The 26,884-nt window shown below is 43.7% G+C and overlaps 2 protein-coding genes across 6 annotated transcripts; both read right to left on the bottom strand.

Moving 5' to 3' along the window:
• Positions 1–669: 669 nt before the first annotated feature.
• Positions 670–17,154, bottom strand: LOC131329350 (uncharacterized). 5 transcript variants are annotated; one of them, XM_058362442.1, is made up of 5 exons: positions 17,058–17,154; positions 1,512–1,604; positions 1,304–1,364; positions 1,066–1,150; positions 670–863 (listed from the first exon to the last, which is right to left on the bottom strand). In XM_058362442.1, exons 2-5 carry the CDS (start codon positions 1,562–1,564, stop codon positions 805–807), a joined length of 258 nt encoding a protein of 85 aa, XP_058218425.1. In that variant the 5' UTR covers positions 1,565–1,604; positions 17,058–17,154; the 3' UTR covers positions 670–804. The 5 variants fall into 5 exon arrangements, 4 of the variants coding, with proteins under 4 accessions (XP_058218425.1, XP_058218426.1, XP_058218427.1 ...); XM_058362443.1 differs by lacking the exon at positions 17,058–17,154 and adding an exon at positions 16,907–17,047; XM_058362444.1 differs by lacking the exon at positions 17,058–17,154 and adding an exon at positions 1,746–2,341 and having other exon boundaries at positions 1,512–1,597.
• Positions 17,155–18,005: 851 nt separating this feature from the next.
• Positions 18,006–19,661, bottom strand: LOC131328486 (uncharacterized). The gene is made up of 2 exons (XM_058361428.1): positions 19,100–19,661; positions 18,006–19,033 (listed from the first exon to the last, which is right to left on the bottom strand). Exons 1-2 carry the CDS (start codon positions 19,659–19,661, stop codon positions 18,006–18,008), a joined length of 1,590 nt encoding a protein of 529 aa, XP_058217411.1.
• Positions 19,662–26,884: the final 7,223 nt, after the last annotated feature.

Genomic DNA, 26,884 nt, shown 5'->3' on the forward strand with positions numbered 1-26,884 from the left:
AGACTCTCTCACTCTTTCATTCTCTCTAACTCTCTCTCTCTTTCATTTTTTTACTATGTAGTCTCTTCTAACAAATATAAAATTTTGCCATTAATATTAGTTATTTTTTATTTGTTAAGAATAACTAGATATATATTACATTTTGTATTGGATGTTATTTAGACATTTAAATGCTTTAAGAATATGTTCATTTTGGGTCCCAAATCCAATCTCTTTATGCGCATGGTCTCTTATAAGTTTTTTTTTTAAATTATTAATCTCATTTATCTTTCTCCCTATTTAGTTTGGGTTTTAAGAGAGGTTTTTGAGAGTACACTACTACAATAATCGTAAAAGATGACAGTTTAAAAGTGTCATTAAACATGAAAGATGACAGTTTTGAAACTGTCATCTATGGAGCTGTCATTAAAAGTCTGAAGCTTAAAATGACAGTTTGGAACTGTCATCAATATCTATAAAGATGACGCTTTTTAAACGTAATTGAAAGTAGAAGATGACAGTTGTGAAATGTCATTAAAGTGCTTTAAAACTGTCATCTTTTCAAAAGATGACTTTTTTTAAAGCGTAATAAAAAAAGTCAAAGATGACAGTTTAAAACTATCATCTTTTCTGTCTTTTATCCTAAAAAAAAAAATCACAATTCTAATTCCAGCTAAGAATCATTAAAAAAATAAATAAATAAAAGCATCCATTAATGAATAAAGAAGTATACATTGATAAATTAAAATTAAAATATGCTCGAGTACATAAGGTGTGATCTTTCAATCCGAAAAGTACAAAATAAAAATAAATGACCTCATATAACTATTCGCTTATTCCAACTTTCTCCAACCCAAAAGTTTGCATTGCTCGGCTTATATATCCTGCATTAAACACAATTGGAAAAAAGAAAAAAGAAAAAATTATATTTTCTCTCTCAAATTCCACATATACAATACATATAAAAAAGCAAATTAGACAGGAAAATAGGAACACTAAGTTTCTCTATAACAATTATGTGCTTCCACAAATTAGATGGGGAGTTAAATTGGACAGTGAAATCGTATGATAAGGAACGAGGCCTACCAGCTAAACGGATTAAAATGCTTGGCAAGACTATGAAATGATGTTCAATACTTCTAAGCTTTCGGGGAGCTCCAGTAATCATGTTCTGCAAATCAACAAGTAGGGGGAAATTAGCGCATATCTACGTAGTCCGTACAAACAAATGAAATATAAACAACCAACGGGAACTTCGGGGATCAGTATTCAAATGAAAAAATCGTAATTTGTTTGTGGTGAACGCATATTTACTAGGTCTTACCTTAACATAATATGCATGACTAGGGCAATTTACATGTGCATAATGTCGCTTAGCAGTCACTCTATATGGGCTTTCAACATAACATTGTAGTCAGCACTGAAAGGAGCTTCAAAACTATCACATGGTTTCGAGAAGCAATGAAGGCTACGCTCAATCATATGGCCTAGCATAACAATGTGAAAACCAACAAAAGACATACATATCCTACCGTTGCAATTGTGATTCCTCTCTTTTTCTCTTCAGGGGCCTTGTCAATTTCATCAAAGGCAACAGCCTTAGCTTTGCCTTCTTCCGCTAGCACCTAAAGGAGGCAATAACCAACTTAGAAATTAGAACCCACATATTTTACCGCAACAAACACATGTACAACTCCACATCTCATTGCAGAATTAAAATGCATAGTTCAAAAGGAGACTTTTCTAGGAAAGAATGGAATTAGAACACATTGACCAGAATCAAATCCATCAGCAAACACACCCTTGTAATTGCACTAGTCAGAGTAGTCTTTCTGTGATCAACATGTGCAATTGTCGATCTTTTATGAGTGTTCGATTTAGTATAATTAGTTTCTTCCAAAGAAACGCCACTTGCCTTTTTAACGTCCGAGTAAAAAACTGCAGTTCCATTGCTGGACGAAATGCCGCAATGAATAACTCTTGAAATAAGGACTTGTCAAATGGGATCAATGGGGGCTCTCAATTTTTTTGGCATAGATGATCATGATGTAAAATCGAGACCTACAAAATAAGAACTTGTCAAATGGGATCAATGGGGGCTCTCAATTTTGCGCATTACATGAGGGATTGAATAAATCATCGACATGACATGATCTTGATCCGAGTTGCAACACTAGCCAGCTAAGTTTGCTTGTTTTGATTTATGGAATTTTGCTATTTATATGTACTCAACTTGAACGTGTATAAAGGACAGTTCTGGTCAATCATACGAGAGTCTTGGCAATATGAAGAACTATGGTAATAAACCCAAATTTCCTAATGAGTTCACCAAATAGAAAGATTTGCCCGTGAACCTTGTTTACTTCCTGTAGGGGTTCGATTTGGAGGAACCTTGACCTGAATTAGTATCCCTCTTCCGCTGCTCCGTTCCCCTGCCTCTGGACCTGCAACAAGTCACTAGGGCTATAGAAGCCCAGTGACCCTCCAACGATCAAGTTAGATGTAAGGAGAGAGGCTTAGCTCTAGGTTTAGGGAAGGATGGCATACCTCTTTAGGTTAGAGTCCCTTCGTATTTATAGACCTAGGTTTACTTAGGCACCAAGCTAGCGCGTGAAGGATACGCTCGGGTAACCGACTCGGATGACATCACAGATGACGCACCAGATAAGGCGGTTACGAAGCACATGGCCAGACCCGGCCTAGGTGATCCTATCTGCCATGTATCGCTCCTAGTCCCCTCTTGATATGCTACATTCTCTCGAGAGACCTTAAAGGAATACTTGCTTCGGTGATACCCCGAAGCATTAACAGGAGACTCGACACCGAAGGAGGAGATAGAAGGATATACGCTATGGCCCGCCTGTACAGTCCCGCAGACCGTATCAATATGAGGCCTTGGTTGACTGTGGTCTGGCCAGGTTACTGAAGCCATAACCGAAGCCTTCACAATAGCCCCTCAAGCCCCTGGAGCTTTGCACCTCTGCTTCAGGGTCTTGACCTCATCGTACGAAATATCAGGCCTTGATCTTTTTTAGAGAACTACCGGAGAGTGTGCTTGCCTCGGTAGATTCCGTTCAACCTGGGCCAGAGAGAAGAGCCACGTGTTAGCAGTTGCCGAGGTCTCAAAATAGAAAGGCTGTCTCGGCACTTGCCATGTCAGATGATTGGTACGAAACGTCGCTTCGATGACACGCGTCATCACGCCTAAGGTCTGAATATCCGGCGCCTGTCCTCGGTGCAGAGCCCCTGATGCTGGCCGTCCGATGATAACACGCGTCAAAGATCTAATGGCTCGGTGCACGACGCTTCGTTTCCCGCGCAGCCTTCCACCTCTCCCATTATAAATAAGAAAGACAGAGGCGAGACGGTTACTTTTCCTCCACTTCTGAAGTCGAACCGCCGCCGCCGTCTGTTTCCAGCTTTCAATCGAGATTTTGAGCGTTTTCGACGCGGATCTCGACACGAAACTCAGGTATGATGATCTTCAGTTGCTGGTTTTCACGTTTTGATCATTTTCTTTAAGTTTTCTCCCTTTTAATCCGCATTCCTTACGCGTTGTGGCTGTACCGCCATTCGCCGCTGTTCGTCCTACGGCGGCGCTGAGCGTTTCCAACGCTGTGTTCTTAGTTTTCCCGAGGTCTAAATTCAACCCGAGGGCCACATTCTTCCCGAGGCCAATCTTCAACCCGAGACCATAGAAACAACCACTGGCCTCGGAGACCTTTCTCGAGGAAAGGTTCCCAGAAATATACCGAGGAGCGATGACCATTTCGTCCCTATTTGCTAGGTCATGTTGCTTCTCCCTGGGCATATAGCTAACGGGTTTTTGCACACATCTTTTTTGTTGCTAGGTAGGGGCGAATGGTTGTTGAAGTCTCCTCGGACAGTACCAGTAGCTCCTCTTCTGCCGACCTTGAGGAAATCTTTGAGGAGTGTCGTGCCCAAGCCATTTACCGAATCCCATTGGACGTCATCGAGCCTTCGGACCCTCTTAGAGCTTCACGCCCCGTCACAACCTTTGCTCCTTGGGAGATTGAAATCCCTAGTACTTCGAGCCACAGACCGGGCCCATTCGCCGATGCCCCCGAGGAGGTTCGAGGACGAAGGAGGCCGATGAGACCGTGTCCCTATCTGAACCAATATTTTAATGGGACCCCGGCTGCCTACGCCGAGTTCAGGAGGGTTTACAGCATCCCTCCGGATGTAGAGGTCCAGCTGCTTCCTGACAACAACCCCAAGACCCTTCTTCACCGACCAGGGGAATTGATTTTTCCCTTGATGGCAATCACTGAGGGAGGGATCAGATTCCCCCTTCATCAGTTTGTCCGACGAGTTCTCCGGACCCTTTCTCTTACCTCCTCCCAGCTCACAGTAAACTCTTACCAAATCATCACAAGCGTTATTGAGCTAAGGAGGCAGTTCAACTTGACCTTTGGGGTCGAGGAACTCTTCGGCGTATACCTCCTAGGAGTCAACTGAGAGAGCAACCGATACTACCTCTCGTGCAGGACGGGGTATGACATGTTCCTTGTCGATCGTCTCCCCGACTCCGAGGAGTGGGCAAACATTTACATCTCGGTGACCGGCAATTTCATGTTCGGGCCCGGGGAGAATGCTGATACCACTACCAGGGTGCAATTTGGGACCGGGGCTCCTGGTTGGTAGAAATTACTCTTCGGTAGATACTTTGTTTTTATTATGCCCCGCGTACTTATATTGATCCCTTGTTTTGGTTTTGCCTTGAGCCGAGGGAATCGTTCAACATCTTCGGGAGAGAGCTAACCAGGCCCGAATTACAGCAGCCTACGCCATTCCCATCACCAGTCGGTACACTCCAGAACTGCTCGGGTACGTCCCAACTTACACAAGCTTTTTAAAGAAGAAGCCGAGGCAGCAAGGGGTTCCAAGGGCAGGCCCAGGACGAGGCCGAGGAGGGAGAGCCGGAAGAGGTGCAGGATGAGGGGAAAGGAGGGCAGGTAGAGAGAACGAAGCCGAGGGAAGCACATCCGCGCCTCGGGGAGTCATTCGCGAGGAGGTTGATCGAGAGACGCCGGAGAGGACCGGTTTGAGCGAGGAAATGGCGGGCCCTGGAACTCGCGAGGTGCTGAATCTCAGGCACCGGAGACCGGCTGGTCGGGGCAGGGGAATAGTCCCCGGTACTCCTGGCGCCAGGACTTCGAGGGCGACTTCTGTTTCACCACAGGAGCCCCCGGAGAAAAGGACTCGGCGCGAGGGGGGAAACGGAGAAGGGAGGTATCAGGAGACGATCCTGATCGAGGAGGAGCAGGAAGAGCTCGGAGGGGGGACTGGTGGAGCGGAGGAGGGCTCCTGGGTCAATCCGAGGGAACTCCCCTGGGCTCCGGAGTTCCATCACTTTGCCGGCCGCCAGATCCACCACACCGACAGTGTCAAGAACCTCGGAGTGGCCTTCGGGATGCTCCGAGGAAGCATTCTTCCGAGGGATGCCCGGGCTGTCACTGGCTTGACCGAGGACGTCACGACCGAGCTAGCTCAGGCCCTTTTCAATGTAAATTAATGGTTTGCGTCCCGTTCTTTTCAATTTGAATGTTTGCACTTGGTGAATTTCCTTTGTTATTTGTTTGCAGGCGGGAGCTCGGGCATTGGCTATCAATGACCGGTGCAAGGCGCAGGAAGAAAAGACCGAGAAGCTTGCTAGGGAGTTGGCTCGGAAGGAGGAAGACCTTAAACTGGCTCGGGAGACTTGCGAGCTCTACCTGGCGGACTTCCAAAGGTGCGACAGGGAGAGGGTGGAGGCAGAGACCAGAGCCGCCAAAGCCGAGGAGGATGCCAACACACTGCGAGTCACCCGAGCCACGGAGGTTGATTTCGCGAGGAAGAGAGGCTACGATGAAGGTTGGGACGCAGCCGGAGTAGAGTATAAAAAGCAGGTTCGGGAGATTGAGGCTGAGCTGCATCGGGACCGTTTCTTGGACGGCCTTCGGTATGGCCATGAAGCCTTGGTGAGGAGGCTCAACCTCCCTTTAGACTCTGATCTCCGAGCACTTCCCGAGGCGCCTCCCGAAGAGCTTGTCCTTCCTGAGGAAGAGGAGGAGGTGGTGGAGCCTGCGTCCGAGGACCAGGGCCTCGGGAACCAAGCCGATCCAAATGCCCCAGCGCCCGAGGACCAGCTCGACCACCTAGCTCGTTCTTAGGATAGTGTCTTCCTTTCCTTTTATTTTTGAGATTTCATCTTTAGATTTTGCAACTTTGACTGGACGGCTCCGGACATTTGGAGTTTGTTGTTCCAGGGTTTGTAAATGTTTGATATCGAAGCAGTAACTTTTTGTTTATGGATTGTTGCTGAAACCCATAATGCTTTGTGAATGAATGCTTTCTTTTCTTGAATGTTATCTTTGAAATGCTTGTATGATTGGTTTGCTCCTTGGTTTATGATGCCCCTGCTTCGGTGAGACTTGAAAAGTTTATAGAAACAAGTTTGACCGAAGCGTTAACCGAAGAGTTTTGCCAATTCATAAAAGATGTTTAATCAAGAAAAAGTGATTTGATCCGAAGCCCCTGCTTCGAGGAGGGTCGGTAGTGACCGAATCAGAAGCAATTATTTAATGAATTTTGGGTTTGCACGCCCGTTTGTTGAATGGAAATAAGTCTAGCTAGTAAACGCGAGATAGTATTACTGCTTAGGGATGTAGGCCGGAGTCACGAAGGGATATGGCTTCTGCCATAGGTTCGGGACGCAGCGAGTCCGAGCAGTGGGAACCTTTTGGTGGGTCGGTATAAGGGGCTCGGGAGGAGACCGAGTATATCCTTAAAGCAAGTGACCAGAAATCCAGACGACCGAAGAGGCCTGGGCGACTTGGTGGGAATTTTGTCCGAGGGTATCACCTATGGAAGAACAATATCCCTGAAGTCGGTATAAAACGGTCCGGGCAAGAACGGACCGAGTATAAGTAATTTAAACAGTCAGAGTGTATGAATAGTGCCAAAGAGAGGATTCTCATTCAAACTCGTTGGAGTGCTGTCAATACATAAGCAAATTGCCTTCAAAACTTTAAAAGAAAATGCAACATAATAAAGACTAAGCAGGCTTCGGTAACCGAGCGCTATTCGTAGAACTTCTTCAAGTTGTTTGCATTCCATGTTTTAGCAATGGGGGAACCATCCAACTTCTCCGATTTGTAGTTTCCTGATCCGAGGTGTAACGCCCCGAATTTTGGGTACGTTAAAGAAAACATTTTATTACAAAAACAATGTGAGTCTGGCTCATTATTACATCATAAACCTTACAAAGTACTTTTATTCTAATAACGGGGGGAACTAGGGTTCCTATCTACTGCTCCGCTTCTTCCTCCATCCTGGCTAGCTCCTCGGCTCCGAAGGCCTCCAAGGTGTACATCTCACCCTGTTCATCTATGAGGTCTGACACATTATACCGGCGTCACCACCAATATAATATGTCAGGGTCACCAAAAGGTAACACCGTGAGCTACAATGCTCAATAGGAAATCCTTACCCACCAACCTTACAACAGTAAATCATTTACAACAACACTAGCAATCACACATCCACATTCGTTAATCAACTATAGTTGGTGTCCAAGATTTTCGTGTTTCTCCTACGCGACTCATCGTAGACCTTGTCAACATTTTCACATACAAATCAACCTTTCAAAATCATTTGTTTAACTCACCCAACCTCGGTTCCGCCGCGCCGGGTTCCCATTGGCACACAATTGCATTGGCTCCGTACCGCGGATAACTAAGCCATACCTCACCATGGTTCCGCCGGTCCGGGTTCCCATGGGAACGCACACAATCTCACAATGGTTCCGCTATTCCGGATCTCCATTGGAACACACACAACCTCACAATGGTTCCGCTTTTCCCGGATTCCCATTGGAACACACACACCCAACTCACATTATGCCACCAAAACCGGTCATAATGTAGTTTCAAAAATATTTCCTTTCTCGGAAAACATTTCCTTTCATTAACCACACCCTAGGTGTCATGTTTCTACTTTCTCGGTTCTCGTGTCTCGTTTACATGCAAAGACTCCGTGGTAGGACAAAGTAAGCATGAATCATTCTAACAAGATCATCCAACTCTATAATATATCACAAGTAACACAATCGATTCATGTATGCAAGCTCATACTCCTTGAAATATCAGAATACGAATACTTCGATTCACATGGTAACGTTTTAACTTTTGAAAACCATTCTTTCTTAAAGATCAAACATCATACGTTTTACTTGGAATAAGTAAGTAAGTGAGTAAGGATAAACTTAGAGTTAGGGGTAAGAATAATCTACCTTGATCCGAAACTAGTCGGGGCCGAATAAGCTAGTTGGAAGATTCTACGGGTGGTGAAACTCGCAAATCTGGACCGAACTTTGGATGGCCGTAACTCAGTCAATCTTTGGCCGAATATGATCGTTCTTGGGTCGAAATCGAAGCTCTAGAAGCGCTCTACCACTTTTGTGAAGGAAGTTGATCCTAGAAACTACTTTAGGTAGGAGAAAAATGGGGATAAAGAAGGGACAGTAAGCTGTCTGGATATGAAAATCTGAGATTTTTACTGAACTTTGGATGACAATATCTTTGTCATTTCTTCACCGATTGGGGTGGTACTTGGGTCTAACTTGAAGGTCTTGAAGTGCTTTACAACTTTTCCGAAGGAAGTTATCTCTAAAGACTACCTTAAGAAGGAGAAAATTGAGGATTTTCGAAGGGCAGTAGGCTGCCTGGAAAAACAGAAATGGTTTCTAGAGAGAAGTGAGAGCAAGAAGTGAAGGTGTGAGTTGAAATGCTTGGAATGGCTTGCTATTTATAGGCAAAACCTTGGCTCTCTCTCCTCTCTTCAAGGCCGGTCCCCCCTCTCTCTCATTCTCTCAATTTTGACACTTGTCAAGCAATCTTTGAAAGATCAAGGTCTAAACCCTAGGTTTGCATGGCTAGTTTGTACCAAGGATTGGATTATGGAAGATTTGATGGAGAGATGGATAGTTTGTACAAGATTTGGTGTTAAACAACCATAAAAGGACTATGAGAGGATAGATTTTTGGCTAGGAAGGAAGATACACCAAGGATTTTAAGTACAAGGGAAAATCAAGCCAAGGTACCACCTTCCTTCTGTTCTTTTTTTCTCTCTCTCTCTCTCTCTCTCTCTCTCTCTCTCTCTCTCTCTCTCTCTCCTAGTACACTACATATATATACATATATAATGATAGAAGTACAAGTACTAGATTTTCAAATCCAAATACCTCATTAAAGAAATCTAATTAGGCACATGCCCCATTTAAACAAATAAATGTAGTACTAAGCCATTTAAATATTCATCCAAGTACCATTATAATATTAACTAAGGTACTAAGTAATCTAGGGAAAATCAAGACTCCCCATTAGATTAATCTAATTGAGTACAAAGTCCCAATACAAAATAATATTAGGGTACCTAGAGAATCTTAGGTCCTAAAGTCTAATAAGTACCTCATCCCATGGGATTTTTAGGAAAAGACTAGTTTATTAAAACCCTTGTACTTAGTAGAAAGAATACCCTATTACCCAATGGATAATAAATCCCCTAACTTTTATTGTCCAATGGACAAAAGTTAAAAGAAAACTTTTATATTAAAATAATCAAAGTTGTCCTTTAAAGCATGTGACAAAAGCCATATACTTAAATATATGTGTGGTACCAAGTACCCCAATTAAATAAAAAGGTTAGGATTCTCCCCATTGAAGTAATAATAAAGTACAAGTACTATTTTATTCAATAAAGTACCTTGAAAATCTAGGGTTTAGATATACCCCAATATTTTAATGCATAAAATCACATGGGAAATCCATACTTGATTATTTAAATAGAACCTTGTACCTTGTGGGAAGATTTGAGCTATTACCCAATGGGTAATAAATTCCCTAGCGGTTAATAACCAATGGATAAAAGAAGTACAAGTACTTTTTATCTTTAAAATAAGATTTTGAAAGACTACATGTACTTTTAGGCAAATATAATAATGAAAAGCTTATTGTCCAATGGACAGAGATTACCCTAACTTCTATTGACCAATGGGTAAAGGCAAAAGGTTCAAAAGGTTCATCTAGTAACTAGGTGAGTTGGTTGCTTGGTTCCTCCAACTAGTTAGTTAGAGACTAACTAAATTGGTCATGTAGGGTTTCTAGTCGAGAGTTAACCAATGACCAAAATCTAACAATGACGGAAATTAACAAGAAATCATATAGCCACTCAAGAAGAAATAAGTAATTCAAATAAAATTCAAATATTTAACGAAATTTTTACTAACCAAAATTCAGGGGCGTTACACGAGGTGCTTGAGAACTCGATAGGGGCCCTCCCAATTTGGCATTAGCTTTCGCTTTTTGGATTTCTCCACCACTTTTTTCCATACGAGATTGTCAGGCTTGAATGACCTAAGGCGGACGCTTCGGTTGTAACCTTTTGCAACCTCCTGTTGGTACGACGCGAGCTTGATCCTTGCGTTGTCACGTTCCTCTTCGGTTAAGTCGAGATCCGAAGCAATGCTGTTGTTGTTGACCGACTCATCAAAGTTTTCTGGACGCATTGTCGGGAGTCCGACCTGGAGAGGGATGACCGCCTCCATTCCAAATGCCAAGGAGAAGGGAGTACGACCAGTGGATCGCCGAGGCGTAGTACGGTAGCCCCAGAGTACCTTGGGTAACTCTTTGGCCCACTTTCCCCGTCGTGACTCGAGTCGTCGCTTGAGTCCAGATGAAATTGCCTTGTTTGCATCCTTGGCCTGTCCGTTACCCTAGGGGTAAGCCAAAGTGGATGTGTCCCATTTGATGTCGTACTCGTCCAATAGGGCTCGGTATTTCTAACCAATGAATTGCCTTCCGTTGTCTGTAATAATGGCGAAAGGGACACCGAAGCGTGAAATGGTATTTCGCCAAACGAAACGAATGACGTCTGTTTCTTCAATAGTTACCAAAGGTTCTGCCTCAACCCACTTTGAGAAATAGTCTGTGGCGGTTAGAAGGAACTTAAATCCTCCTGGGGCAACGGGGAGCTTACCGACGATATCCATGCCCCATTGGGAAAAAGGCCAAGGGCTTGTGAGGGGACTAAGATCTCGAGCTGGCTGGTGGATGATAGGGGCGAACATTTGACATTTCTTGCAGCGCTTGACGAATTCTTCAGAATCCTTCTTCATTGTTGGCCACCAATTTCCTTGGGAAATGGCTCGGTGAGCGAGGGACCGACCGCCGGAATGGCAACCACTGTCACCGGAGTGGAGCTCTTCAATGATGCCCTGTACTTGGTGTGGGTGTGCAACCAGTAGATATGGACCGGTAAATGATCTTCGGTAGAGCTTCCCGTTTGGATTGAGCCAGAAGAGAGCGGCCTTGTTTCGGACTCGGTGAGCCTCCTTTTTGTCAGTGGGAAGGGAATCGTCTCGAAGGTAAAGGACAATTTCGTCCATCCAGCTCGGGCCAAGCTCTATGTTGAGTACCTCCTTATCTAGTACTTCAAGCTCGAAGTTGGGCTTGTCAATGGAATTGAAGGAGATGGAACGGTGTCCTGTAGATGAGCATGCCGAAGCAAGTCCTGCAAGGGCATCGGCGTGGGCATTTTGTTCCTTGGAGATATGCTCGACCCTGATTGCTTTGAAGCGTTTAATGAGCTGGACTGCGGCGCTGAGGTAGGTACGCATGCGGTCGTCCCGAGCTTCATATTCCTCGGAGAGCTGGTTAACCACCAATTGGGAGTCGCTGTAAACCACAAGTTCTTCGATGCCAATGGCTTCGGCAGTTTTGAGTCCGGAGATCAATGCTTCATATTCGGCCTCGTTGTTAGAGGCCGAGAAGTTGATGGAGAGTGAGCTTTCGTGCAAGACACCGAAGGGTGAGAGGAGAACGATGCCTGCACCGGCGCCTCGGCTGTTGGAGGCGCCATCGACTTACATTTTCCAAACATCTCCGTGAAAAAGCTGCCATGCTGTGTTAGGGTTGGCCTGGAGCAATGCCTCGGTGCTCGGGGTGGGAGCCGAAACGGGTGTAGTGGGCGGCGTAAGCTCGGCGATGAAGTCGGCGAGCACCTGAGTTTTTATTGCTGTCCGAGGCTGAAAATGGATTTCAAAATTGGCAAGCTCAACGGCCCACTGTGAGATTCGGTTGGAGAGGTCGGCCTTCCGGAGGAGAGACTTGAGAGGGTACTCGGTAAGGACAATGATACGGTGTGATTGGAAATAGGGAGCGAGCTTCCGGGAAGCTGAGATGAAGGCAAGGACGAGCTTTTCTAACGGTAGATAACGGGTCTCGGCGGGAGTCATTGTTTTGCTGGAGTAGTAGATTGGTTGATGTTCCCGATCCTCCTGGCGAATGAGAACCGAGCTTACGGCGTGTGGAGAGACTGCTAGGTAGAGGAAAAGGTCTTCCTGGTCCCGAGGGGTGACGAGGACTAGGGCTTTAGAAATATACGTCTTTAATTGTTGGAGGGCTCGGTCGCAGTCTTTTGTCCAATTGAAGCTCCGTCGGCTGCCTTTTAAAAGTGCGAAAAATGGTTGGCATTTATCCAAGGAGCGGCTTATAAACCGATTCAGGGCTGCGGCCATGTCGGTCAAACGCTGAACATCACGCTTGTTGTGGGGGGCTAAGAGTTGAGTAATAGCGAGAATTTGGGAAGAATCGGCCTCAATACCGCTTAAGGAGACGAGGTGGCCAAGAAATTTGCCGGAGCTTACACTAAAGACGCACTTCTCGGCATTGAGGCAGAGCTTGTGTTTCTTGAGTATCTCAAAGACTTCGGCGAGGTGAGTTAGATGATCACCGGCGCGCAAACTTTTAACCGCCATGTCGTCGATGTAAGCCAGCATAGTATCGCCTAGTAACCCTTCGAACATCTTGGTAATCATTCGCTGAAAAGTGGCCCCGGCATTCTTTAAACCGAAGGGCATAACAAGGTACCCGAAGATGCCATGGGGGGTGATGAAGGCTGTGTTCTCGACATCGCCTTCACTCATGGCAATCTGGCGGTAGCCCCGATAGGCATCTAAGAAGCTGAGTCGTTCGTGTCCGGAGGTGGCGTCGACGAGCTGGTCAATACGAGGGAGTGGAAAGAAGTCCTTTGGGCAGGCGTCGTTGAGGTTTGAGTAATCTACGCAGACCCGCCATCTGCCGCTCTTTTTCTTGACTATGACGGTGTTGGCCAGCCACTTGGGATACTGGACTTCTCTGATTGCCCCTGCGTTCAGGAGTCGGTTAACTTCTTCAATAACAGCCTCGAAATGAAGAGGAGAGGACCGTCGTGCCTTTTGCAAGACCGGACGTTTGGCTCGGTCGATGTTGAGTTCGTGGCAAATGAAGGAGGGGTCGACCCCGGGCATCTCATATGGGGTCCAAGCGAACACTTCGATGTTTCAGTTGAGAAAGGCTACCGTGTCATTCCGTTCAGTATCACTAAGTGAGGAACTGATAAGGAAGAAACGGGAACCGTCTTCGGTTATCGAGATGGTGGCCACGTCCTCTATGGTTTTATCGTCGGGGGATCTACCGACGTCTTCCAAAACTGGGGCCTCGGGGACTTCAATGAGATTAATCAGGGAGGTCTGTTTGTTACTTCGGACGACGTTGATGTAGCACTTCTTGGCCGCAGTTTGATCTCCGTACAAGTCTTCCTGGTGCCCGTGAGTGCCAATGAAACGGACCACTTAGTGATAGGTGGAGGCAATCGCTTTAAGCCTATGCAACCAGGTGCGTCCGACAATTGCGTTGTGAGGGTTAGGGACATCAACCACCACAAATTCCATTTCAAGAGTCACCGAGCCGGCACAGACATGAAGAGTGATCGTACCGATGGGCCAGACAGGAGCTCCGTTGAAGCCGATAAGAGGAACTTCGGAGGGACGGAGGTCAGTGTCGGGAATCTTTAGATCCTTGAACAGAGAGTAGTACATGACTTCGGCCGAGCTGCCTTGGTCTACGAGGACGCGACGGACGTTGAAAGTTTCGATGCGTAGTGTGACCACGAGGGCGTCATTGTGGGGAAGCTGGATGCGGTCGAGATCCTTCTCGGTGAATGTTATCGTCCATTTGGAACCGCCATCGGTTCTGGGGCGCTTCAGTTTGGGACCGACCAACATGACCTGTTTGAAGGATGATGCTTCGTTCAGATCGGCCCGAATGATGCGAGCGGCTTCGGGGTTTAGGGGACCGTGTATGACGTGGATTGTCTGGACCTCTTCCTCGGTGTTTGTTTCGGTCCGTTGTGCCCGGGCCGTCGTCTTCTCGTGATCGATGAAGTTGCCGAGGTGACCACCCGTGACAAGCTGTTCCAAGTAGGCCTTGAAGGGCTTGCATGCTGTGGTGAAGTGACCTTGTTCGTTGTGGTAACTGCATTGGACGATGGGATTCTTGATTTTCCCATTTTCGGTTCCGAGCTTTTGATTTGGGAAGGAGAAAAAGGGCTGGTCCTTCACTTGATCGATGATCTGGTAGATGGGAATGGTGAAGACGGTCTTCTCAGCGTTGAAATCGCTTGGCTTCGGTCCCCTCCTTGGCGACTGCTTAATGGTGTTGACCTGTTTCTTTGGCGCTGAGACAGGTGCGGGGACCGGTGTGGATACCGACGTGTTTAATGTCTTGGAACTCGTAGGCTTCTCGATGCCTCTTTCTGCCTTGGACTCGATGAGCTGGCACTAGCCCTCAATACGAGTCATAAGGTCCTTCATAGAGTTTGGTTTATGGCGAGCGAGGTCATCATAGACTTGCTCGTCCTGGGAGGTGAGACCGAGCTTGAATCCTCGGGCCGAGATGATGCCATCGCAACCCTCGATCTCATTGAATAGTTCCCAGTAACGACCGGCGTACTGCCGAAGTGTTTCGTCATTCCTCTTGCGGAGGGCCAAGAGGGAGTCGGTCTCCTTCTCGTGCTTGTTGCTAGTTACGAACCGAGCCATGAAGGCATCGCAGAGGGAATCGAACGAAAAAATTGACCGAGCCGGGAGTTGATTGAACCAGGTGAGGCTCAGGTTGCCGAGGCTTGCAGGAAACACTTTACACAAGAAGGCATCGTCCGAGGGTTCATTTCGAAGAAACAAAGACATGACGAGTTTGTACTGGACCAAGTGGGCGTATGCCTCGGTCTTGCCGTCGTATTTGGCAAACTTGGGTTGGGTGAATCCCTTGGGAGGGGTAACCGAGTCGATCTCTCTCGTAAAGGAGGAGGTCGTGAGTCTGGTGAGCCGTGCGTCACGATGAGGTCGGATCGAACGGTCGAGACCGTCTGGACGCTCAGTCGCTGTACGCTTCTTCGGGACAAGTTTGTCCAATCGTTCGTATTCCTTTCTATTTGGGGCAGTACTAACCGATTTCCTGGGAAAGCGCTCCTGGCGGTGGTGGCGGTAGCTGTCCCGAGCAGAAGGCTCGAGGCGCTCGATGATCGGGCTCCTGCTGTGTGCGCCGCCGGGGTTTGTGACGATGGGGCTTCTGGCTCCGGGGCCCTTTAGGCGCTCACGATATCCCCTGGTCTGGATCTCCACAAGGCCGTCATCTCCCCTGGCTGCCCTTGTGAGGCTAGGGGTAGATTCCCGGCCTGCCTCGCCCACCTGGACCGAGTGAGTGGAGGAGGCAGAGACGCTCCTAGCACCGAGCCTTTCGAAGGCCGATGGTCTCCTTCGAAGCTGCATGGGGGAGCGCGAACGGTCCCTGTGCGATGTGTCCCCTGGGGGTCGAACGTCCACCTCTCTTGCTGACTCGAGACGATCCTTGATGGAAGGGCGGGGTCTATGCTCTAGCAGGTGACCGACTTCGTGACTGCGTGGGGAGGTACGACAGTCCTTCCTTCCGCCGCGACTCCCAGAGGAATGAGATGGGGAGATTTGGAGGAGGTGTTTAATCTCCGCCAACTCATCTCGGACGTGTCTGTCGCATTCCATCACCGTCGTGAGATCGTCGATTTTCCGCTCAAGATGGCGGATGTAGGAGTGGAGCTCGAAAGATGGGCCTGCTTCTGGAACTGACGCTCCGGCGGCGATTCTGACGGATACATGGGTCTTTCCCAGGGCGGCTGCTCCGCCGGAAGCCAGGCTGTGATCCACGAGGGAACCGAGCCCGTGGGCGGTTCCACCGTGATGCGCGTCGTCGATCTCGATCATGTTTGATTTAGAAAACGCTGAATGGAGCAGAAGAAGGGAAGTGGATGTTCGATTAATGGCTAGTTCCCCAGCGGAGTCGCCAATTGTAGGGGTTCAATTTGGAGGAACCTGGACCTGAATTAGTATCCCTCTTCCGCTGCTCCGTTCCCCTGCCTCTGGATCTGCAACAAGTCACTAGGGCTATGGAAGCCCAGTGACCCTCCGACGATCAAGTTAGATGTAAGGAAAGAGGCTTAGATCTAGGGTTAGGGAAGGATGGCATACCTCTTTAGGTTAGAGTCCCTTCGTATTTATAGACCTAGGTTCACTTGGGCTCCAAGCTAGCGCGTGAAGAATACGCTTGGGTAACCGCCTCGGATGACATCACAGATGACGCACCAGATAAGGCGGTTACGAAGCACATGGCCAGACCCGGCCTAGGTGATCCTATCTGCCACGTATCGCTCCTGGTCCCCTCTTGATATGCTACATTCTCTCGAGAGACCTTAACGGAATGCTTTCTTCGGTGATACCCCGAAGCATTAACAGAAGACTCGACACCGAAGGAGGAGATAGAAGGATATACGCTATGGCCCGCCTGTACAGTCCCGCAGACCGTATCAATATGAGGCCTCGGTTGACGATGGTCTGGCCAGGTTACCGAAGCCATAACCAAAGCCTCCACACTTCCTAAAAAGTGGATGAATATTGTTCATCTGAGCTTATTATCAAACACTTGTAATGCGAATGGATACTCACCTATATGATTGTACGGAGCATAGATTGACATAAGCATATTATCAAACACCTGTAATGCGAATGAATTCATACCTAGATGATTCATCTTGACAATCAGACGAGACCTAGGAACTCAATCAATATTGAAACAAATTTTGCACCATGTAAATAGCACCCATAAATTCAATAACGAAAAAATTAGACAACAAGTTGTGAGGAACTGTCTAAACAAAGCCGTGGGTACCTGTATGATTTCAAGCCAATCGGTGACCAAAGCAATGGCGGGACGAGTGGTGACCAAGATCAATCAACTGCGAATATCATAGTGACGTGCTTCCACCCAGTGGCGGCTCCAGGAATTTTTCCAAGGGTGTTCAAAAATTACACTGTACTATCTTGAGAAACCACAACTATATATATAAACAAAAAGGCATGCATAACATCTAAAATGCGACCCAAAAATAGCAATGTATATAAGCTATTACAATTGTCCTCGACGAGTTTTCATATTTTGAAACCTTTGCATGATATCCTCATTATCAACGGTATTAAATACATCACTCTCTATATAAGTAACTAAGCAATCATTCATCCATTGATCTCCCATTCGATTGCGCAAATTGCTCTTTATGTACTTCATTGCTGAAAAACTTCTTTCAACTGTTGCAGTGGCAACAGGAAGAGTCAACACCAATCTCACAAGCAAATAGACCAATCTATATATAACATACTTATCTGTCTCCACCAACCTTACAGCAAGATCACCAATCCCTTTGAGCTCTGAAAAATTTTCATCGGATTTAACAATGTAATTTTGAAGTTGAATGTCCAATGCCATTAGATCCACCTTAGAAAAGTCATACGGGTAAAGTTCTGCAAGACGAATCAACTTTTTCTTATCAAAAGTAGAAAATGAATTTCTAGGATTCAAGCAACTCATACAAAGTAGCAACTCCGTATTCGCCTCTGTGAAACGATTATTTAGCTCCATAAGTTGCAAATCTATGATTGTATGAAATAGCTCATTTCGATAACGATGGGAAATTGTAATTTGTGGGGCTTTGCGTTGTGGTCGATCACTAGATACAAACATTTCACTCATGTTCGGAAAAGAAATATTATGGTTGCTGCAAAACGAAGACACTTCGGCCAATAAGGAATCCCAACCATCATCTCTCATCATTTGCAACCTTTACTTAGACATTTCAACAAGTGCCATAGCATTTACGATATCTTGCGTCTTCTTTTGCAATGTTATTGACAACTCATTTGTAATTCCCATGACATTTTTGACCAAGTGTAGGCTAAAGGCAAATTCGAAAGATAGCATTGATTTCTTAATAGAACGAGCTTGAGCTTTGTGATCTGTTGATGGGTCATCTGCTGAAATCATACCAAGTACCTCAATTGCGGACTTAAACATCACAATCAAGTTAAGAAGTGTGTTATAATAAGAACCCCAGCGTGTATCACCAGCACGTTTAAGAGTAGTCACTTGATTGAGACCTCTTCCACTTTTAAGATCACCATTATCTGATGCTTTTTGGAGATTAGCAACTTGTGCATTTTGAAGAGCATCATGTCTTTTGCAAGGGCATCCAACAACAGTCACTATATTAGCAACTACTAGAAAAAAATCAGCAACATCTTCATGCTTCTTAGCAACAGCAACAAGAGTCAACTGAAGTTGATGAGCAAAGCAATGGACATAAAATGCAGATTCATTCTCCCTTAAAATTAAAGCTTTGTGACCATTGAACTCACCTCGCATATTACTTGCTCCGTCATACCCTTGCCCACGTACTCTTGATAAACTCAATCCATGTCGAGCAAATAAAGATTCAATTGCCTCTTTGAGTGATAAAGAAGTTGTACTGGAAACGTGTACAATTGCAATGAATTGCTCTATAACAATGCCTTTCATGTTAACATAGCGCAAAACAAGGGCCATTTGTTCTTCGTTGGAGATGTCACGAGACTCATCAACTAAAATTGAAAAAAATGCTTCGCCCATTTCCTTGATGATAGCATTACTAGTCTCACACGCCGCCGCATTCACTACATCCTTTTGGATATCATGGTGGGTTAGTTTGTGATTTTTTGGAGTATTCTCCAACATAACTTTCTTGATATCCTCATTATGATCGGCCAAGGATTGCAAAAGCTCAAGAAAATTCCCTCTATCACTCGAATCTTCGGATTCATCGTGACCACGAAAAGCTTGACCTCGTCACAAAAGGAATCTTGCAACAACAACGGTTGCATATAAGCGAGTTCGATAGTCACGTTTTTCTTGAGTCGAGTGCTTTTCAAAAACACTTTGAATATGTTGGGGTTGCTTCATGAGATCTTCACAACCCTTCACAGCTCGGTTATGAGTACTATTAATGCCTCCTACATGCTCTCGCAACTTTTCTTTCCTATTCCAAAGTCTAAACCCCTCTACAACAAAAGCATTGCCTCCTTTGTGATTACTGCCATCAAGACCAAAAAGGTAACAACATAGACAAAATGCTGCATCCTTCTCTATACTGTATTCTAACCAATTTTTGTACTCTTCGAACCAAGCAAGATTAAAACAACGCAGCAATCCACTAATATCTCTTTGCGGAAAATTGTGTTGAATAGGTTGACATGGGCCCCCCTTTTGGAGATATGCTCTTCTTATATCATCTCTATCATTAGGATGATATGACAAGATTTTTGGTCGTAACCCAGGATCCGAGGGGAGATTATTCAAGTCAATACGGCTTCTCTTCAAAGAGTTTTGAGTGTTGCTATCATCAAAAGATTCAATAGGAGTTGACTCTTGCACCGTTCTTGGTTTCTTTATAAGAAATTTGTCCATGATTTCAACTAACCAAACAATATTTAAAAAGTGTCAGTATATATTACATAATAAATCAGTACACTACCCAATACCAATGTTGTAACCAATAAACAAATATGAAATCATTAATGTTAAATATTTAATATGCAAAACATGATCCAAGAGCAAAAATAAAAAATGAAAGTACTGACTCCCTAATGGACCTAATCGGCTAATATAATCCACTTCCTGACTTCCACCTTTTCAAATTAGCCTATATATAAAATAATCAATCTTTCACCAAATTTGACAAAGTGTTCTTAGTAATCTATAATCAAATTGCTCAAAATAAATGTAAAGAGATTAGGAGAGATAGTGGTGGTCTTACTTTTTAAGGTAAAACTCGATGAATGTCAGAATGTGTAGAGACAAAGAAACACCCAATATTCAATCTTTATCCATATTCTTGAAGGTTGAAGCTCAAAACCCTGAACAAATGGAAGAAAAATCAATTAAACCCAAATAGAAATTAGAAAATATACAACTTAGGGTTTACCAAAAGCCCAAATCCAAAACCTGTGAGTAATTGAGGGAGAGAGAAGGAGAAAGGGAGAGAGAAGGAGAGTCGATCGAGAGAGAGAGAGATACGAATCACAAACCTGTGTGTACCAAAGTTTAAACAGAGAGCCAGAGAGGTCGGAAGACTAACGAGAGCCAAAGGCTGATTTTGCTTCTGTCTTCTGTCTTCTGCGTGTGTTTTTTTTCTCTTTTTTTCATTAACTTTCGTATTTTCTTTTTTCATTTTGTTATTGCTGAAATTGGGTTAGTGGGCTGAAATTTGGGCTTTCAATTTCAAGTGGATTAATTTGTGGGCTATATTTGGGGTGGATGTTCAATAATATTTGGGTTGGGTGTTCAATAATATTTGGATTGGGTGTTCAAAATAAGGCTAATCCAAAATTTTTACATGTATTCTAAGCAAAAAATAATAATTTTGGTGGTCAGTTGACCATGGTTTCTTAAGAGTGGAGCCGCCTCTGCTTCCACCGCCACTTAACGATGTCAAGTGACTCGATTTAAGACTCCAAATCAACGGCTAGGGTTGGTTGAGAGAGAGAGAGAGAGAGAGAAAGAGAGAGAGAGAGAGAGAGAGAGGTTTCCATTGGGGTTTATTTTGGGCAGGATTAAGATTAGAGGTACCGTGCGTGCCCCGCATATGGTGCCGTTTACTCTAAAACAAATTTTAGTTCTTTCCATTACCCCCAAAAAAAAAAAAAGTTCTTTTAATGTCACATTTAATAAGAAACTGACATTAAAAAGAAAGAATAATTATGTTAGTTTTTTAAAAAATGACATCATAAATATATTAGATCACACTTTAGGAAAAACTGACATTAAAAAGAAATAATAGTTATGTCAGTTTTTTAGAAAGTGACATCATAAATATATTATATCACACTTTAGAAAAACTGACATTAAAAAGAAATAATATTTATGTCAATTTTTTAGAAAGTAACATCATAAATATATTACATCACAGTTTTTTGGATGACTGACATTATTTACTTATTGTAATATTTTTAATTACAATTTTTTCAAAAAGCGACATCTTTTCACTTTTTCAAGCGTCATCTTTTACGATTATTGTAGTAGAGGTATAGAGAAAATTTATTGAAGATCATGCCCAGAGGTTTTGAGACCCCAAACCGAACAAGGCCTCTATCTCTCTTCACTCATTATCCAAAAAACCTTCATTAAAACCTAAACCAAACAAACTATTAGATTCTCGAACCTTGAAATTTCAAAATTTATTGTCCATTGCTAGTTCAGCCCCCACGTCTACAAAATCATGGTTTCGTCCTTGCCTACCGCCTCCCTCTTTAGCTCCACCCCTGACCAAAGGCGGGGGAGCTGCTGTCCAGGCCGAGCGGGGCTCGCTCCAATGATTGAAAACGTTCACTTCGTAGAGTTCGTCGAGTTGAACAAGTGTATTGAAAATTAGCTCGATTGGATATCATTAAGTGCTTGACCGGAACACATATAACTTGCCAATAATAGGTTCCACTAGAATTGATCCATTGTTTCGGATTCATTCTTTTCAAGATAAAAATGTTCCGATAAGGCACTTAATAATATCCGATCGAGCTAATTTTTGGTACACTTGTTTCATTCGACAAGTTTTTACGAAGTGAATGTTTCTGATCATCGAAATAAGACCGAAGTGAGCCCCGCTTGACCGGAACAGCAAATTGCTGCCCTTAAAGAAATAGCACCCCCCCCCCCCCCGGGTAAGGCACCAAAACACACACACACTCTCTCTCTGCCTTGCTGTTGTCTCATTCAAAAGGTTCAAATTGCATCATCAATATTACCACCGGCTGGAAAGAAATCATCTCTCCGTGTTAAATTAATTGTTAGGCTTTTTGGATGAGTAGTATTGTCCTAGTGGTAAAAAATTCACTATTGTATCAAAAGTCGGAACTTATCTACGTACGGTTTCCTTCCCCTTTCTATACATCTCTTCAACCTTATCTTTATTTTCTCACCGATTAATTAGAGAAGGGAAAATTAAGTATTATTGATCGATATAGCCAAATCAGCCTATGATCACAACTAGGGGTGTCAAACGGGTCGGGCCGACACGGCACGACACGGTTAAATGTGGCACGGCACGGGCACGGGCACGGTTGTACCCTGGCACGGCACAACACGGCACGGTTTTAGTGGGCACGCGGACTGGCACGGGGCACGGAAGTGGGCAGGCACGGCACGGGCACGGCACGGAAGTTGGCCTGGCACGGCACGGCACGACACGGTAGTTGAATGGGCACGGCACGGCACGGCACGACATGGTTCTAGCCGGGCACGGGCCCGACACGGTAGTTGAATGAGCACGGCACGACATGGTTTTGGCTGGGCACGACACGACACGGTTCTAGCCGGGCACAACACAAGGCACGGGAAAAAAGTTATTAATTTGACTTGTGACTCATGAATATAATGTGATTAAATGACAATAATTTTAATTACAAAACAAGGCATTTTAGTTTCATAATTTATAAAAAAATAAGCTTTTAAATTGGAACAACTAAAAATAAATAAGGAAAAAACTAATTTTCAAGAAAAAAAACCTCCATGTGATTCAAACCCAAGTCCTATGGAACTTGGGTTTGAAGCACGGCCCGTTTGACACCTCTAAATGGGCACGACACGATTAAAAACGGCAATCAAGTAAAACGGGCACGACATGAAGCACGACACGATTAAAAAATGGGCCAACATGGCACGACACGATTTAAGTAAATGGGCCTAGCCGGCACGATTGAAAATGACACTACAAGATTAAAAAATGGGCCAGCACGGCACAACACGATTTAAGTAAATGGGCCCAGCCCGGCACGACATGATTGAAAAACGACAAGACACGATTAAAAAACGGTTCGGCACAGCACGACACAATTTAAGTAAATGGGCCTGGCCCGGCACGACACGATTTAAGTAAATGGGCACGGCACAGCACGACACGATTGAAAATAGCACGGCACGGCACAACACGATTTAAGTAAACGGGCACGGCACGGCACGACACGAAGCACGGTTGGCACGGAAGTTGAATGGCACAGCACGATACGACACGCACGTTTGACACCTCTAATCACAACTACATGCATGGCAGTGCATGGGAAATTAAACACTGCACCATTATTCATTAATTGGCTTAATTATCTCATTATTACACAACCCCATGATTCTAATTAAATTTCTCCACTTATTAAGCAATCCCACTAAAACTATTCATTTGCCGGCCTCCTTTTAACACTAGAATTTGGCAAACTATTTGTCAATACACATTTGCAAAGTAATCTTGTGTGCAAGCAGAAACAAATGTTCAGTTATTGATTAGCAAATTCGAATAAGATCAAGTACATTTCTATATTAACCCACTGTGCGAGATTCTTGGCCGGCTTTGTCCCTGCGCCCACCACCCAAAGAAGAATTGCTGAAGAATATATGTACATACATAGATATATACACCACTACAAATTAAGTACAAAAGCAATAAAACTTAGTGAAAGAATTAAGCTTGTATATTATTCCTTTGGGAGGATGTCCAGGTTTCTTGATTTCAATTTACGTATGCATGACAATTATCGGACTAAATTCTAAGAACTGAAATCTCAAAAACAGTGATGCATAAATTTGTACTTACATTGGGCAACCACTTGGGGCCAAGCCACAATAGAGAAATTTTTTGTAAATTTTCTAGTCCTGGCATGGATGGCTTGCCTTTGACTGAAGTGGGGAGGAGAATAGTCAATATATATGTGTGTAAGCTAACCTAGACACATATAATCGTCGAACCAAAAAAAAAAGTAAATAGTAACCATTTATCTAGTAATGAGATAGGACGAAGACCCTTAAAATGTACTTATCCGTTCCCAACTATTTCTCCGTTTTGAGAATTCTAACTTATATACAGAAATATCATTACTTGTAGTATGTCTTACTTTTTGCTTTTTACAGTACATTTTAGAAACTTCATTTTAGATTTGAATTTTGAAACAAAAGAATAATTACAACTTTTTGAAGATGGACATTTCTTTTGAGACAGCAAAAAGTAGTGTCAAAATGCAATAACATTTATGGACGGGGGAGTACAAATTCTTGAGCTAGCCGAGTAGTTACAGAGTAAAAGAGAGCAAGACTTGTAGTATTAATAATTACTCTTTATGCTCAAGAAATTTCCAGTACCCTCAGTGCAAAGCTGTGACCAGCTTAAATTTGCCATACCTTTGCACGTACTGTACATGACACGAGTCGCAAAAGCTCCAACTAACCAAAAATCTATTAAAAGCCTCTCCCGGCCTTCTCATCCACTTCATATCTGCCCTATTCTTTTCATCTTCTTTCGTAACAAGAGATGCGTAAGCTTTTGTTTATTTTGATCATCACCATTCTACTCCTCCAGGTATAACTTACTATATTAATTTCGCAGTGGCAAATTTATTAAACGTCACCCATATACGCAAATTCCAAACATGTATACATAGACGCAGAAAACGTATTTCTTTGACGATACTAATTTCATTAGTGCATGATATATATATATATATATATATATATATATATATATATATATATATATATATATATATATATATATATTGATGCGCAATTTCTTTTTCTCAGGCTTTTGCTGATGTTCCATCGTCTGGCAACGCTCTTGCTAGTGTGATCAGTATCTCTACCTCTCTTCCAACTCCAATGCGGATCAACATTCGATCGATACTCGTAGAATTCGTTTCTTTCTTCTTCTTTTTTATGGAAATTAAAGGAATTCATGGTCGATGGCTTCAGTTATTTCTCTTCTTTCTGATTTTGGCTTGTAATTCTCTGTTCGTGATTTTGGAATAGAAAGATGAAGGCGTCGGTGGCGTTACCCATCTTCAATCAAACTTATCATCCTAAGAAGATAAGTAAGTTATATGATCCGGATTGTGTGGTTATAATTTGCTGATAAAAAAATGCAAATGTTCTTTAGAATTCTATAAATAAAAATCAAAGTATTCACTGTATTTCTTACGCAAATGACAATTTAGGATAGAAGCAAATAAATATATTATCATCATCAGCTAAAAAGAAGTACCCTTTGTATTTATTATCTTATTCGTTAAGTTTACTCTGTTTAATTCAACTATTGAGACTGGACTTTCCCGCTCCTTCTATTCAGGTACATGCAGTCCTCCCATCACAAATATATTACTGTAGTACGTAATTATCGAGCCTAAGTTGTAGAGGTGGCAACCTCAAACAAGAGTACAAAAAAACGAGTTTAAATTCTGTCCAGATGAGCCGGACAGAGGCGGTTTTCCGCCAGCACCCCCCATGGGCATATCCTTCACGCATTTTTTTGAGTAATCCAAATCGTGCATCTTGTAGAGCATGTAAAATAATATATCCATGCAAAAAATCAGCTTGTCTGGACATTGATAGGTATGTCAAAAGTTGAGTTCTAGACGAAAAAATGGACGATCTGGATTTGTCAACTGTTTTTTAAGTTAAACTACTCACAACCGTTCATTTTTTCGTCTAAGAACTCAACTTCTGATATACCTATCGACGTCCGGACAAGCTGATTTTTTGCTTAAATACATTGTTTTACAGACTCTACAAGATGCACGGTTTGGATTACCCAAAAAAATGCGCGAAGGGGGCCCACGGGGGTGGCAGAAAACCACCCCTTTCCGGCTCATCCGGACAAAATTTACACTCTAAAAAAAATGCAATTATTAGCAGTTAAATCACTAAATTTCAAACTTAGAGCGAGACTTCTTTAAGAGAAATTCTTTGTTCTGGCCACTTGAACTAGTGCAAAAGGGTTATTCCTTCTATAATTCACCGCTAAACGTGCCATTATTGCTCACTAGTTTGACTCGATTGCTCAAAAATCCTTGTTCGGCCCTTATTAAGCCCGAGAGATATTGAGTGTAAATTTGTGAATTTAGCGTAAAACTAATGAGCTTATGTCCGGAATGTTCTGTAACCTTTGGCACTAAATAGGATGTTAATTCAATTCAACAACGGATCAAAATGGTTATTTTCTTTTTCACATTTTTTTATTGTTGCATTAGCAATAAACTCTCTCACTTCTCAATTAATCTCGTGTTGATTTGATGATACAGATTGCCAATATGAGTGCTTGAGGAGATGCAAGAAGGCATCGAGAAAGAAAGTATGCAATCGAGCATGCAAAACCAGTTGCATGAGATGCCATTGGTTTCCACCGGGCACTTACGGCAACCAGAATGCTTGTCCTTGTTATGCCAGTCTAAAAACCCATGGAAATAAACCCAAGTGCCCTTGAATTATGATTTGCATTAAGCGGAGCTCAGGGGCTCTTTGTGTTGAGAAACTGAATCCTCAAAACCCAGTAATGACGCGTACAAATTAGACAATAAGAATTGTAAAATCCTATAAAGCGAAATTAGGGTTCTACCTCAACTCCCTGCGACACGAACGCTGGTTGAACTTGTTATAGCACGCCTTGCTATAAATCACGAATACTGCTCGACCGTAACTTACGATCTTTTATCGTATTCCCTGCACGTCTAGAACACGAACCAAGTGTAGACTCTTTCGTGATCTGTTTGCTCTCTCTAAGCCTACCTCTATTTACTGAATAATAGAAAAACTTCAAAATTGACCTAGAGAGCATAACGTGTATATATAGGGCTACGATAGGGACGTAAGGAGTAATAAGT

The sequence above is a fragment of the Rhododendron vialii genome, chromosome 6a, assembly GCF_030253575.1.
Source record: "Rhododendron vialii isolate Sample 1 chromosome 6a, ASM3025357v1".
Lineage (NCBI taxonomy): Eukaryota > Viridiplantae > Streptophyta > Magnoliopsida > Ericales > Ericaceae > Rhododendron > Rhododendron vialii.

What these genes read in the sequence shown, in the direction of transcription:
- LOC131329350 (XM_058362442.1), bottom strand. Translation starts at nt 1,564, where the DNA reads ATGAAATTGACAAGGCCCCTGAAGAGAAAAAGAGAGGAATCACAATTG. An exon ending in GTCATGCATATTATGTTAAG is followed by an intron (nt 1,151 to 1,303) that starts GTAAGACCTAGT and finishes GTTGATTTGCAG; the next exon opens with AACATGATTACTGGAGCTCC. An exon ending in CATTTTAATCCGTTTAGCTG is followed by an intron (nt 864 to 1,065) that starts GTAGGCCTCGTT and finishes TGTTTAATGCAG; the next exon opens with GATATATAAGCCGAGCAATG.
- LOC131328486 (XM_058361428.1), bottom strand. Translation starts at nt 19,661, where the DNA reads ATGGACAAATTTCTTATAAAGAAACCAAGAACGGTGCAAGAGTCAACT. An exon ending in GCACTCGACTCAAGAAAAAC is followed by an intron (nt 19,034 to 19,099) that starts GTGACTATCGAA and finishes GACGAGGTCAAG; the next exon opens with CTTTTCGTGGTCACGATGAA.